This window comes from Stegastes partitus, unplaced genomic scaffold, assembly GCF_000690725.1.
Source record: "Stegastes partitus isolate 25-593 unplaced genomic scaffold, Stegastes_partitus-1.0.2 Scaffold0, whole genome shotgun sequence".
NCBI lineage: Eukaryota > Metazoa > Chordata > Actinopteri > Pomacentridae > Stegastes > Stegastes partitus.
Window position 1 is genome coordinate 522,003 of NW_007577731.1, and position 13,948 is coordinate 535,950.

At 43.1% G+C, this 13,948-nt stretch overlaps 2 protein-coding genes across 2 annotated transcripts; both read right to left on the minus strand.

Annotated features, from left to right (window-relative positions):
- Positions 1–646: 646 nt before the first annotated feature.
- On the minus strand, positions 647–3,918 carry LOC103376458 (DET1- and DDB1-associated protein 1-like). Its single transcript, XM_008306859.1, has 5 exons — positions 3,596–3,918; positions 3,330–3,410; positions 2,848–2,899; positions 2,646–2,707; positions 647–2,552 (listed from the first exon to the last, which is right to left on the minus strand). The coding sequence occupies exons 1-5, from the start codon at positions 3,602–3,604 to the stop codon at positions 2,448–2,450; spliced, it is 309 nt and encodes a 102-aa protein (XP_008305081.1). The 5' UTR covers positions 3,605–3,918; the 3' UTR covers positions 647–2,447.
- A 1,709-nt stretch (positions 3,919–5,627) lies between these two features.
- mrpl34 (mitochondrial ribosomal protein L34) lies at positions 5,628–8,405 on the minus strand. The gene is made up of 2 exons (XM_008306970.1): positions 8,261–8,405; positions 5,628–6,280 (listed from the first exon to the last, which is right to left on the minus strand). Exons 1-2 carry the CDS (start codon positions 8,314–8,316, stop codon positions 5,971–5,973), a joined length of 366 nt encoding a protein of 121 aa, XP_008305192.1. The 5' UTR covers positions 8,317–8,405; the 3' UTR covers positions 5,628–5,970.
- Between the last annotated feature and the right edge of the window lie 5,543 nt (positions 8,406–13,948).

The following is a 13,948-nucleotide window of genomic DNA, read 5'->3' on the forward strand; positions in this document are numbered from 1 at the left end:
CATGTAAGATATGTACAGTAAGCGTACCTCCCTGAGTGGAGCTGTAGTGACCTTCACCGAGGTTCAAGTCCTGCATGACTGCCTGGTTTCCAACAGCAGAACAACACATTCTGCTGATGTGGAAGATCTTCTTGTTTTTTCAGGAGCTGGTCACCAATGAGCCCTTTTGTCAAAGCACATAAACAGCAGCTTCCCACGTCGGGTTCGTTTCTCATCCTGACGCCTGTATTGAATGCATGCTGCATCACGTGCATGCATCACACGCCATCACGTTCTTTTCAGTTGGAGCACTTTCAAAGCCATCGTATTCTTCTGCAATAGGTCAGATATACTCACTGTGACCATGAAAAAAATATTCTATTTTTCTTAACTTTGATTTTCTATGAATTATTTTACTACATAAATTAGTGAATGTACTTCTACGATGCAAATAAATCTCACTTGAACAAACATCCATCGAGAGATAATGCACTGGCTGAGTTAATAAATATCACTATATGACAGATCCTGGTGCTGGGCTCTTTGTTTCCTGGATATGAATGAAAACTTGGTTTTGGTGCAGATTCTAACTGTTAACTCAGAACACCCTGCTCCTGCATCAACACACTACTGTTAATGATGTCTGTGCAAAAAGAACACTTCAAACGAAAGTTATATCGGTTTATGGCATCGACTCAGTTCATCCAAAGAAAAGCTTCTGTTTGCGTTGAGTTACAGCTTTTACTGTACATCATAGAGCAATCTATACAAGAACAGGACTTCAGATTGACAACAATACATTATACAATGAATTCAAAGCAAAGTGAACACATTCCAAACATAATCAGGTGATAGAATATAAACCATATGACAAAATGAACACGCTCTTCTATCAAGAGCCAGGAAAATAAACACTGCATGTCTGCTTCAGACCACAGAAGCCTATCATGAGTGTTTGATGTGTACTGAGTTGCATAAGCAGCTAAAGTGAACATTTACTGAATACAAACTGTTTAAACAGGCGTCCCTGACAAATGTACATTAACTGACTCAACTTTCAAATGTGCCAAATACATCGCAGCAGGTTGCTCTTTGCAAAAAAAATATTCTCTCTGAAGGTGCAAAACTCAAGCCTCAGCAAATGCAGTGAAATGCTTTTGTGTGTTTTCACCAAACTCTGGCTGGTGTCTCTGCAAAGAAAAGTCGGACAAACAAAGTGAAATGGCAATAAATGGCTAACGAGGGGAAGACAGAATCAGAGCTAGTCCTTGTCTTGTTACCTGATAAAAAGGTCAAGGCAGTCACAATCTATGTACACACTGTACAAATATACAGGATCTGTGGAGTGTTATGATGAGCTCTACATGCAGCACATACACCCAGTGAACTCAGCCCTGCTGCTGAACGCTTCCTGTTCCAAACACGTCATCTCAATATGAATGTGAATGGCACATTTATAGCAAGGACTGGCAGCTGTCCTTACAGGTAGCCCACACATTAGCACAGCTGAAATGTAAATGTCCACACACGTTCCTCCGTCACCTATCCCATAATATACTGAGCCTTGCTGTTACGAAGAATCCAGCACTGCTTAAGAAGTGGTGATCTCAAAGTAGTGAGCATCATGGCTACAAAGTCTGCAGGTTACAAAAACTATTTGCATCCTCTAGAATTGGCGTGAATGTGCCGCTATGCTAACATCTACCCAACACGACAGAGGTTCATCTTCCTGAAACAACAATGTAAACCGAGGGGCAGCGCTCTAAGACATCGTGGAAACACACTCACTTCCGCTGAAGGCAATAAATTATTATTGATCAGGAGAAAACGACCACATCTCTCGGAGCGCTCCATACAGTCCGTAATCAAAACCCTGAATCAGTTACTCAGTCTAACTCACTAACACTACGCAGTTTAACGACAGTAATCACACTGACGACAAGCTAAAATAACCTTTTACACGACCACTGTCATTATTAAATTCTAAACAAAAGATTCCTGATGGAGTAGGAGCCACAGAAAACCACATGCTACAAAACATGCATATGTCAGAGACGGTATGAAGAACTGCGACTGTAAACTCTTAGATGGTGGCAGAGGAACGACAACATGACCCCTGGCGTTCTGAAAGGAAAACTGTGAGTAGAAGCGAGTGGAAAACAGACAGATTGAGGAATAAGGAGGTAGATGTATGGTATTTCAACACTACAAAGACTAAAACTCGAGGCAGAGGTGGTGCCTTCTTGGAAGTACAGGAAGTCCTGTGTGAGTGCAGGAAATTAACCGGGGGAAAAGTTTTTGGTTAAGAAGGAAATCTGAAGTCAAACATTAAGACCCGTGTGACAGCGGTGGTCTGACACGTATCCACTGTGGTGTGCTTCAGCGCCGAGGCCTGCAAACACATACTCTGCATCGGTGTGTGTTCTGCTAGTCAGTCTTTACTGGTTGAGCACAGACAGCACAGAAGTTTAGGAATCCTCAATCAGCTCCCGACTGTCTGTTCTGGCAATTTTTCGTGGCGGTGCTGTGTTCTCCCCCTCTGCTTGATCCTGTTCCCGCTTTTTTGCTGCATTCTGATGAAGAAAGAAAGAAATGCATTTAATATGATAATAGAAAATATAATCAGCAGCAAATCTCTCCTCCATTACATCTTTACAAAGCCTCACCTTTTTATCCCACTGTTGGTGTAGATACCGCAGCAGGATGTTTGTCTTCTCTGTGACGATGACTAAGGAGGAACAATGCAGACGATGATTGGATTAAGGACACAAAGGACGAAGGTGATCAAATGTCCGATAGCGGCTGAAATGCTCCAATAGGGACTGATTATTTAACAGGATGAGGGTGATTTTGTCAGTGTGTACTCACTCTGCTCAGACGGATACTCCCGGGTTGGAAGATATACAGACGGCCGACGGTTCTGAAACCACAATCACATCCAAATTAGTCTTTAACGGCTGAACTGCAGTCATACTAGAATGTGACATAAACAGCTTTTATCCCACTGCCAGACCTCTACTGAGCAGCTTGAGCCATTCTCAGCCATAACTGCTATTTGCACCAATGTACACGTATATATATTTTGCTCAGATGTGTGAATTCTTGTATATATTTGTTATCTTATTTTAGTTTTATTTTTTTCTTTCTATAGTTATTCTACTTTATTTTTATTTCCCTGTTGCTCATTCCTGCTCATTCCCAGGGCGACACAAACACCTGGAACCAGCTTCCTTGTATGTTGTGTACCTACCTGGCCATTAAAGCTGATCCTGATTCTGGTTCTGATTCTGACCACACATTGTGGACACATGTGGTTTCATCAACACATTTTGAGAAAGAAGCTCACTTACTGATGCTTTACACACAGAGTCTGCATGGAACCTGCTGAAGTTGTTCTTGTTGTAGACGGGCAGTCCCTTCAGGAATTCTCCCTGTAAACACATCAACAACAACAAAACCCCAGTGAGGACAGAAAACCGTCCTACGCATCAGAGTCAACCAGACACCGTGTTAGTAAACGGCAGCGACCGTTTACAGCGCGTCCTACTTGTCAGCGTGTAAACAATTATTTGGCTTTAAAATAAACGATTAATGAAAGAACCAAGTGCGAACCAACCTTCTCCATGTCTGTCCCGAGTCACGTTTGTCTTCGCTTGTGAACTCGCGAACCACCGTGACAGTGAAACCAAGTAGCTGCTACTGTTTCAGCTAGCTAGCTAGCTAGCCACACTAAGCCTTGTTGTCTTTGTCGTAGCCGAGCTACCGGGTTGTTTACCCGCTCGACAGCTTCTTCAGACCCGCTACAAAGCATAAACTACGTCCGATGTGACCGCATCACGTCCCTTCGAGCAGTTCGAAAGCTACCAATCGTGTAATTTCACACAAACCCAAACTGGACGTCCTTTGACGGCTAACTTGCTACTAGTTCATAACTCCATTTTTGTTGTTCGTCCAGTAGGGGGGGGTACCTTTTCATATCCAGCGCACCTCATTGGTTGGGCGGCGGTGTCTGTTTGACGAGAGAGAAAAGGCAGCACGCTGATTGGCTGTAACATGATTATGTAACAGACCAATCGTCCAATACGAGAGAGCGGAGGCACGAAGCCCTGATGAAAACAACACAAGCTCTTTTTAGTCAGTCCTCCATGTAAAGCTGTGTTCGGCCTGACGGGCAGGTCTGGAGAGCGGCTGTTATCTCAGGCAGCAGTGTTGCTTCAACGCCTCGTATCATGTTCAGAGTTATTATTTGTCATCTGGGAACTCAGCCTAAGTTCTGGAAAATATATTGGCTGAATTTTGAGACTTTCATATGTTTTCAGACTTGTGTTTTTGTATTTTCACCCTCAGAAAATATCTACAACTCCTAGAACTCCTACAACTCCAGATGATTGAATGGCCCCAGGAGGCACCGATTTTTAATGCTGACACTAGAAAATGCAAAAAATAAAAAAGAAAAAATATATATACAATGTATATGTGGATGTATTCATATTTCCTACTAAAATGCAGCCATTGCTCAGCTTCTAAGCCCTCTAAAATCAGCATAATTTTATGTTTGCTATTAAAATCTAAGGTTTGCATTTTTTGCTCTGACCAACATGTTGTTGAGGGTCTATTAATAGCAACAAAAGAGTCTATATATTGTCATCGTACCTGAAAAGCTACAAACTGTCCCACCTCATCCTCACGTTACAATTTTACAACATTTTCGGCTGTTTTTTTTGCCAAACAGACAATAAAACATGACATCAGTGATGATGTTAGGAGGTGTCCAGACCTGGTGAAGTGTTGACCAGAGGAATGACTGTACAGTTAGTAGAATATACAGTATAGACAGATTGTTAAAATGCTCATATTGTATAAGTGTAAAACAAGATAAACAGCCTTGAAATTTCTCCTGCAAGACTCTAAATTGACAGTTAGAGGAAATGTAATTAGTGATAAGGCTGCTAACTTTAGTATATTTTGCCTAAATTAATTTACAAGAGTTGCTTGTGAACAGCAGCGATTATTCATGAGATGCTATAGTGACCAGATGTCGTAGCTCAGATGAAATAAAATGAGTTAAAAACTAAAATACAACTCACACCGAACCAGTTAGTATAAAGTAAACATGCTAAGCTACCAGTAGCTGTACGTTGTTCAGTTACTACCAAAAGCTGTCAGGAAATTTTGTGTGTCTAACACTTCATTGTCTGTTTCTGGGGAATTTTTATGCCTCAACTTGTCCCTTCTTTGCATGCATCTGTATTGTAGCATCTGAGTCATCATGTTACAGCAGTTCTTCAAAAATAAATGCCTGTTTGTTTGTTTCATGAACAAATGCATGTGGGGACAGAGACTTGACTATAATACTGTCTGTTTCCTCTGCTCTGATTTTTAGTCGTCACAACCGTCCATGTTTAACAGTGGATCATAAATAAAAGGCTGCAGATGGAACCCTGTTGCCTGATAACTCCTGTCCATAGGGACCATCTCGCTACACGCTGAGAAGGTGTTTATTGTAATTAATGCTCTTAGCATATCTCCAGTTAAATAAACATAAACCTCTGTAACAGATCAGAACTTTGTCTCTTGAGGCAACAAAGAATGAAAACTTTGTTAAGCAGTCGACTGGACCTGGTGTTTGCATTTCAGAACAACTCCACTGATTTTGCAAAATCATTTTTATTCGAGACACATTTTGTCTTTAAATCAAATTAATTCACATACACACACACACACACACATCATACATGTGCTGACTTCTCTGACTCTGACCTAAGCTTCATGTTGGGATGGTGAAACTAGCAGGCCTCCTGTTTTCTCTGTCAGAGGTCAGGATCCATTCTCCTCTCCTCCCATTGTTATTATTCATACTGTGGGGCTGCCGGAGCCGGACCACACCCGGTATCACCATGCACAGGTTCTTCACTGCGTGCTGACCCCCTCCAGCATTTCAGGACCAATGTCTCTTTTTTTAAAGTGTGACAGGTTTTTCAACAGGAACCTTCAGTGTGACAGCGATTTCCGTCCCTTCAGCATTCGCCGCAGAATCACTTCGATGCCGCCCTGCGAGCTGAGCCTCTTGATCCAGCCGTGGGTTCTTTTGCGTTTAATGTTCTTGGGCTGATACTCTGTGCCTCTCTTGCGGGTCCGGACTTGCTGGTACTGCCAGGGGAGCTGCTGGAACACTCCTGAACCCTCAGCTTGTGAAGAAAGCGGCGCTGGAAATCTGGAAATCTGAGGTCCTGCAGCCGTTCTGGGAACCATCCAGCTGCTGAATGATCGGAGGTGAGAAGCGCCTGTTGCTGAAGGGATGCTGTGGAAAGAGCACAGGTTCAGATGGAATGAATAAATCAGCATTATGCAACAGTGATTACACTCAGCATGTAATCCATTCGTCATAGTGCAGGTAATGTGTATGCGTCATGAATCCCACGCCCTGATGTCCACCACCAGCAGAATGATGAAACATGTTCATGTGCAGACTGAGATCGCAGCCGCTTTAACTGGCATTTAATTTGTGCAATTCTGTTATTTACAAATGCAAATAGTGATTAAATGGATATTCAAGTCTAGAAGTGAGCACAGGCGTTGCATTTCATGAATGTGGATCTGATTTAATTGTAAATATTGTCACTCCTTTATTGAAAAGTTTTCAAAGTGGATCTCAGCATTGGTTTATTTACATGACACTGAAATTAGCATCTGATTCGCTGCTTTAGAAGTTAAGGGAAAAGTGAAGGGGAATTTAACTTACAGAGCTGGACAATCAACTTTATCCCCACCTTTCTGAGGATGTAGGTAGTAGATGTTTTAGGTAAACCCTGTTCACCTCATCAGCCCTGTCTGCCTCATAGCATCTGGTTCCATCACTGAAACTGCCTTTTGCACACTTCTGTTGCACATTAATATCTGCACTTCACTCCACACAGGACTTTCCTGCTTGACATAATAGACTTATTGTACATTTTGCATTTTATATTTTCTTATTGTAGGCTCCAGCCCCCCACCCCCGCAACCCTAGTGAGGATTAAGCGGTGTATAGATGATGGATGGATGGATATTTTCTTATGGTTTATTTTTGCCTATTTATCTGTATTTATGGTGCTGGTAACTCTATCTTGTGCTGTAACAACCACATGTCCCCCTGGGGATGAACACAGTATTTCTATCTATCTATTAACCCTTAATGGTGTCTGATAGCCACTCAAATCTGGGAAACGTTGATTCTGTTTGAATTCACAGCTCTCTCTCTTTTTCTTTTTTTTCCCTTCTGTTTTGCATGTAGACCACATTAGACCAGGTCCAGATCCAAACCACTGAACACAGACTTGTCAGATCTGGACTAGAACAGACTGTAGAGGCTGAAAAGTCTTTAAAACAGGTTGTGATTTATTATTTTTAGGGATGCACGATACATCAGTATCGGCCGATATCAGTGTTTTTCCCCATATATCGGTATCGGTCCGATGAACACATTTAGCCGATGATTGTCTAACATCAGCGCCTTCGTCTCTACGTTTGATATCGCTGCTGTTTCACAGATGTTTTTACTTAAATGGTCCTGGACTTTTAATATGTTTAAATATGTTTTACTTTTGTAACAAAGCAGACTAGCTGGTCTGATCTGGGCTTCTTCTGAATAGTTTCCTCACAGTTCTTACTGATACTCATTGTTGGATGGGAACAAAAATTGAACATCGACATCTGTGATATCAGGAATCTTAATATCGGTATCGGCCAGAACTTTTAATATCGTGCATCACTAAATATTTCAGCTGAAATGCTAAAAAGGGAGACTTCAGATTTCACTGCTTTTTTTTTGCACGCAGACCACATTGGCCCAGATCTTTTTTTGAATTTTTATATTTTTACAAATAGACAAAGGGTTTGACGGATTTGAAAGCAAAGTTTTCCTCAAAAGTCTACGTGTGAGTCCAGACGTGTTATCTAGAAGGTTTTTTCTGACACAGCACAGCTTTAGCCTCTTCTCCTGAGACGTGTAGGACATGACACCGATGTGTGACCCAGAGAAACACTCAGGGAACCATCACAGTTTGTACATAGTTAAATCTGCACCGTGGTTCATAAATCTTCTAATTAACTCCATTTTAATTATCTGTCATAAGGTTCCAGCTGTAGCAGCCATTAGCCGACAGGTCAGCAGATAACGAGCCAGTTTACCTGCATGAGCCAGTAGCCACGCTGCTAACACGGTGCTAAGTTAGCTTCCGGTGTTAGCATCGCAAACAGACACAGTGAAGCTCTGCCGTTTGTAAACACGTGACTGTCTTACCTGCTCAGGTGAGTTATTCCCCTCAGTCGGGAAAAAGACGACAGTATAATATTCATTTTGAGATAGTTAATGCAGTTGACATGCGAACAGTGAATGTCACTGAATGTCCACCAGCCTCCCAACACGAAGCGACGCGATTGGTTGAGACTGGAGCCAATAGGAAGGCTCGTTGCTTGAACCCTCAGCTGTGATTAAACCCGCTGCTGCAACACCAACACAAAGATTTATTAACAAGGTCAAGGGCTGAGTCATGAGGAGGTTAGTATCGAGCAGATAGCAAACGCTGAATATGGAAATATTAGCAAAACAGATACAGAGGTACCAGGAGTTACTGTCAAGATTCAGTCTACTACAGGTGTGTTTTACTCTTCAAACAGCACAACCAGCAACTGTACACTACACAACAGAGGAGTGTGTCCCTGTGCAATATCACCTAAATGTCAAATATTTTAAATCTGTATTACATTGGAGTAACTGCATAACTTCTAAATTAAACAGTTTAATTTCACTATATTTAAAAAATAATAAGGAGCCTCACAGTAGGAGGGAAGACAAGTGAGAAAACCTAAGCTAAGCTACACTTAGAGACAGACAACCAAGCACACTCACATTCACACCTACGGACAATTTAAAATCACCAATTAACCTCAGCATGTTTCTGGACTGTGGGAGAAAGCCGGAGAACCCGGAGAGAACCCACGAGGAGAACATGGAGACTCCACGCAGAAAGATCCCGGGTGTCCTCACCGGGACGTGAACCGGCAACCTTCAAGCTGTGAGGCGACGGTGCTAACCACTGAGACACCTGCAGCCCTCGAGGATATCAGTGTTGCACAAATTCCTCCAGAAATGTTCTGTCATTCTTCAGACGACTTGTTTCAGCTGCTGCAGTGCTTGTGCTGCTCATCTCTTTAAAAAACAACAAGAAAACACAAAAGTGTGTATCTGATGAACTCAAGTCAGACCAGATCATAGCTCCACTTTTTCCTTCTTAAGATAATCTTGTGTGATTTTGACTGAGTCGGATTGTTATCATGCTGGAACATTCCTCTTCTATCAAGCTTCTGCAGACTGGGAGGCATCTCTTCAGCCAATTATTATGGTATCCATAACCTCTGGTTTCCTCATATCATCACACTCCCAGCTCTGTGCTTCACTGTTGGGACGACGTCTTCACTCCTGACCAGGTTCACATCAGACATGCTGGACTCCATCTGAACCTAAACATTTTTTTTATCTTGATCTCATCTCGTCAGAGAATGTGCTCCCAACATTCACTGGGCATCTTTTCATGTTCTTCAGCCGGGTTTAATCTCACTTTTTTTTTTTTACTGAGGAGCATCCAGGTGTGTTTTCCTTGGATGCTGTCTATCGGGGTTGATGCTACATCCCGTCCTTCACGCTGTCTGAACTGTCACAGAAACTCCAATTTCCAACGGTGACCCCCATGCCAAGTCTTAAGCACTTGTCCATCTGTTTTCAGTGCTAGATTGCACAAATAGCACGCTCTCTGTGGCATCATCTGAGGAGATTAGTGATGCTCTGGCTTGTTTAATGCCACCTAAACACTGCTGCAACCATCAACTGGGTTGGAGCTGCTCATCGATCTTCCTGTGTCCTTTTCTAGATTTGTTTAGATTTAGATCTGGTAGCTCCAAAACTGAGAAGGCCCCGGTGTTCACAGGTCCACGCAGTAAGGCTGATTAGAAACGACAGATGTACCAAGTGTGGTTTCAGTGATCAGATAAAACATCCAGACAGGATCAAACTTGTAAAACCAAGTAGTAAAACAAAACAAAACTGTATAAAACACAAAACAGACGTAACGGATTGCAACTTGTGAGATCAACTTCTCACATAAACATAAATATTAAGACCCTTAAGAGCCGCCACAAGCCACTGACAATATGTTCGTCTTGAGATTTTTCTTGAAATTATCAATGGAGGCAGAAAATTTGATGGAAAGAGGAAGGCGTCTTCCTCCAAAGCAATGGCTCAGTCTGCCCTTATCCACCAGCATCCACAAAGGAACAGCTAAACCCAGGTAGAGAACACATTACAGGATGTACTGAAGGCCTGTGAGCTCAGATTTGAGCTCTGTTTGGTCTCTAATTGGAAAATCTGACCTTCCATGCAGCCTTCGCTCTTATGGCTTGGTATAGTTGTTATATGCAGCGGTTCATGGTGGCGTGTGAGTTGGCCTGATTGGTTTGAACCCAGAAACGTGCTCCTGACATAAACATGAAGCGACTTACAGCAGCTCCTAAACAACAACAGAAACAGTTTGCCCACAGGCTCTCCTCCCCTCAGACGTCACAGCTGCCTCCTCGGTGACTGGTACCGGACTGGCCTAGTGCACCAGTTTGTTGACGGCAGCTCAGGGCAGACAGCACTTCTTAGTGGATTACATTTAAACCTAAAGGTCGTGTCTCCCTGTGGTGATGCTGCAGCTGCACACAAACATCATCTCAGTCTGTATGATGCTGCAGATCAGATGCTTAAAAGTCACATGTGGGGATGTGAGATGTGTTCACACCTGCATGCACGCAGTCCTGATCAGCCCATTTGGGTAATTAGCTGGACCATCATTTTTATCATCTATGTCAGTCTGTCTGACCGCGAGCACGAGCACGCACGCCTTTTGCTTTCCTGTCAGCCTTAGCAACAAGGAAACACGCCTCTCCCATTGGCCTCCTCTCAGAAGGAGCTGCCTTCTATTCGCCTTGCTCGCTGCCACTCAGCAGAGGAACTGCCCCGACACTTGCTGCGGATTCAAGGGCAGCAGGGCTGGGCAGGGTCTGGCCTGGCTGCGCAGTGGATGCTGGAGGGAGGAGAGAGAAGAAAAACACACACAACACGTTTGTTACCGTGATGGGTGTCTTATTGATATGCAACTGGCACACATTTCTGGATGCATGCGTTGTCTTCAGTCCGAGCCCTCCTGCGTCCCGCCGTGCCAGTCCAATGAGGCTAATAAGGAGCCCGCACTGTTTTGCAGCATCTCTAGCGTAGACAAATTGTTGCGCCAAATGCAACGTTCTCCTCAGCTGCGCGTCGTCGGCCCGTGACTGTCATCCTTTGGCGCAGGTTTCTCATCACTTCAATCACCACCGATTCCGCAGGTAAGCAGGTGGATCTTTTATTGCATCAACCTGGTGTAGTTTGTAGGTGTTTATTGTGCAGCATATTGTCATCAGCAGTCATTGCACGGCTGCACGATGACTGCGTGTGTTTGTCCTGTGACAGCGCAGAAATAAGAGAGCTGTCAATAATATGAGCGGTGCAATTATGGCAACAAGACTGATATTAAATCTGTCCAGTGTTATAATGTATGAGGCCTGTGATTTACACCTGATTTACTGTTGTTCTGGTTTATTTTTATGTTATTATTATTATTATTATTATTGTGACCATCATGCCCTAAAATATGAAATACTATTAAGATCTGCAGTCTGCGTTATTAAATTTATGTCTTGATCTTTTGAAAACCACATTTGTGCATTTGAACAGAAAGTAGGTTACGACGGTCTCATTTTGCAGATACACGCATTTCACGTGCAGCTTTCACGCCAGACTGCACCCCACTGTAGAGCCTGGTAGTGGGAATGCTGCAGCACACTGTGTACCAAACGCACTGTAAGACTGGGCAGACATGTCAGCCTATACATCCAGCAATGCAGACAGAAACAGCAGCACGGAGGAGTAACCTTCAGCCTGTTTGACTTCAGGGGTTTGTGGATTTCAGGAGGCGGCTCACTTGCTCCCTGCAGCCATGTTCCAGTGCTGGTTGGAGGGTTTGACGGATTGTAGGTCAGGAGGAGAATCCCTGATTGGGATGCTGATCAGTGCTGCTGTAGTTTGTTTTGTGCTACTGGGATGCATCGAGGTGTTTATCCAGACTGATGACTCATTATTGGTGGTTGAAACGACTAGATAAATAGATAGATAGATAGATAGATAGATAGATAGATAGATAGATAGATAGATAGATAGATAGATGTAGATTGTAGACGGATGAGTGATTTCAGCTGCAGTCTGGAATATCTGCGTCTTCTGTTGATGCTCCAGTTCCATGTTTGTGGACAGACAGCTGAGTCAGTTAGCCTTTACTCAGCTCCAGGTTGTAACCAGATCGCACTTATTGCACTGACCTTCAGACCAACAACAACAACGTGCACATGCACAGACACATGCACGCAGAAACCCACTTGTGCAAATGCAGCTCTGTGCATTTAAAGTCTGTAATAGGGATTTACCTTATTCAAACTATTGCTGAAGCCCTGCTGACATTGTATTCTGTGCATTACTTTTTCTGCAGTACCTTTAAAACAACAGCTATTGTGCCAAAGCGCTCCTCTGTGGAGAAATAAGATGAATGGTGAAGAAGAATATATCGCAAATTTACCCAACAAGTTTAAATATTAATGTTAGGAACCTGCAATATTATTTATGATGTGAATGTACCTGAGTAATGTCAATATTACAGTTACAAACCTAAAAAATGATATAAAATGCTAGTTTGCATGTCTAACTATCCTACAGTATTATTAATGGCAGAGATTTACCCGACTAATTAAAACATTTAAAGCCACGACCATATAAGATATATGTTGATATGTGGGAAACCCAACACATCCTGAGATTCTCTATGAGCAAACATGTTGACGGCAGTGGAGGGGAAGAGTTCTCTGTAATGTGAAGAGACCTGCAGCACAACCAGGCGCAGGGAAGGCGGTCGTCTGCCTGGCCGAGGGTAAAGGAGGGAGAGGAGAGGATAGCAGAGACAAATAGACAACAAATATGACGACATAAACTCTGGACAAGACGAGCAAACCACAGATCAGAGTCGTCCAGATCCGGAAATACCTGCAGAGAAAGAGACAGAGAGGTCAAAGCAACAACTAGAGCAGAGAGGAAACACGCAATAAAGCAACAGCAAATAGAACCGCATGAAGGAAATGACAAGGATTAACACATATTAGGATATATTATGAACAGGTAGGTGATGGTTGTTAGATTGAGAAACAGGTGGAACTATAATAGGAAAAGGGTAAAAGAGAAGACTGAGTGAAATCTGGCAGCTACAAAACAGCACAGAGATAAAAGAAACCAAGAGAGACACGACAGCTTCAGGAAGAACTTAAAGCAAAGGGGGAAATATCCTATAGTGTCCAACAGTGGGACAGGATTTAATGTAGGAGACGGGGTGTGATAACTGAAAAAGGCCCGTCACTTCTGGTTCTGAGGTGTGAATGGAGCACTGAGAGGCGAAACTGTGACCTAAATGGCAGACGAGCAGAAAGGACAGTTGACATATCAGTAAGGTGCAGTGGAGCAAAACCGTTCAGGGCTCTATAAACAAAAAAAACTCAGTTCTGTATAAGTTAGTGCAAACGAGCCAGAACTGAAGGGATGTGCTGTCTTGTCTCTGCACCAGTAAGGATCCTGGCGTCCTGAGATGTAGTCGGGTCAGACTGGGCTCTTATACAACAGGCAGCTAGAGTAGGCCAGCTGGGAGCTAATACTGCATGGATAACAGTTTCCAGGTCTTGGTGAGCTGTCCGTCATGATGCTGCTGACTCATTAAATGTTCAAAGAAGAGTCCAGGAGGCTTTTTGACCACATCGTGCACATTCCCAGACAGTGGGCCAAGCACACTGCTAACAGGAGTTGGGAGGAGTAAATGTA

What these genes read in the sequence shown, in the direction of transcription:
- LOC103376458 (XM_008306859.1), bottom strand. An exon ending in GGAGTATCCGTCTGAGCAGA is followed by an intron (nt 2,708 to 2,847) that starts GTGAGTACACAC and finishes GTTCCTCCTTAG; the next exon opens with TCATCGTCACAGAGAAGACA. An exon ending in ACCAACAGTGGGATAAAAAG is followed by an intron (nt 2,553 to 2,645) that starts GTGAGGCTTTGT and finishes TTTCTTCATCAG; the next exon opens with AATGCAGCAAAAAAGCGGGA.
- mrpl34 (XM_008306970.1), bottom strand. Translation starts at nt 8,316, where the DNA reads ATGAATATTATACTGTCGTCTTTTTCCCGACTGAGGGGAATAACTCAC. An exon ending in GGAATAACTCACCTGAGCAG is followed by an intron (nt 6,281 to 8,260) that starts GTAAGACAGTCA and finishes CTCTTTCCACAG; the next exon opens with CATCCCTTCAGCAACAGGCG.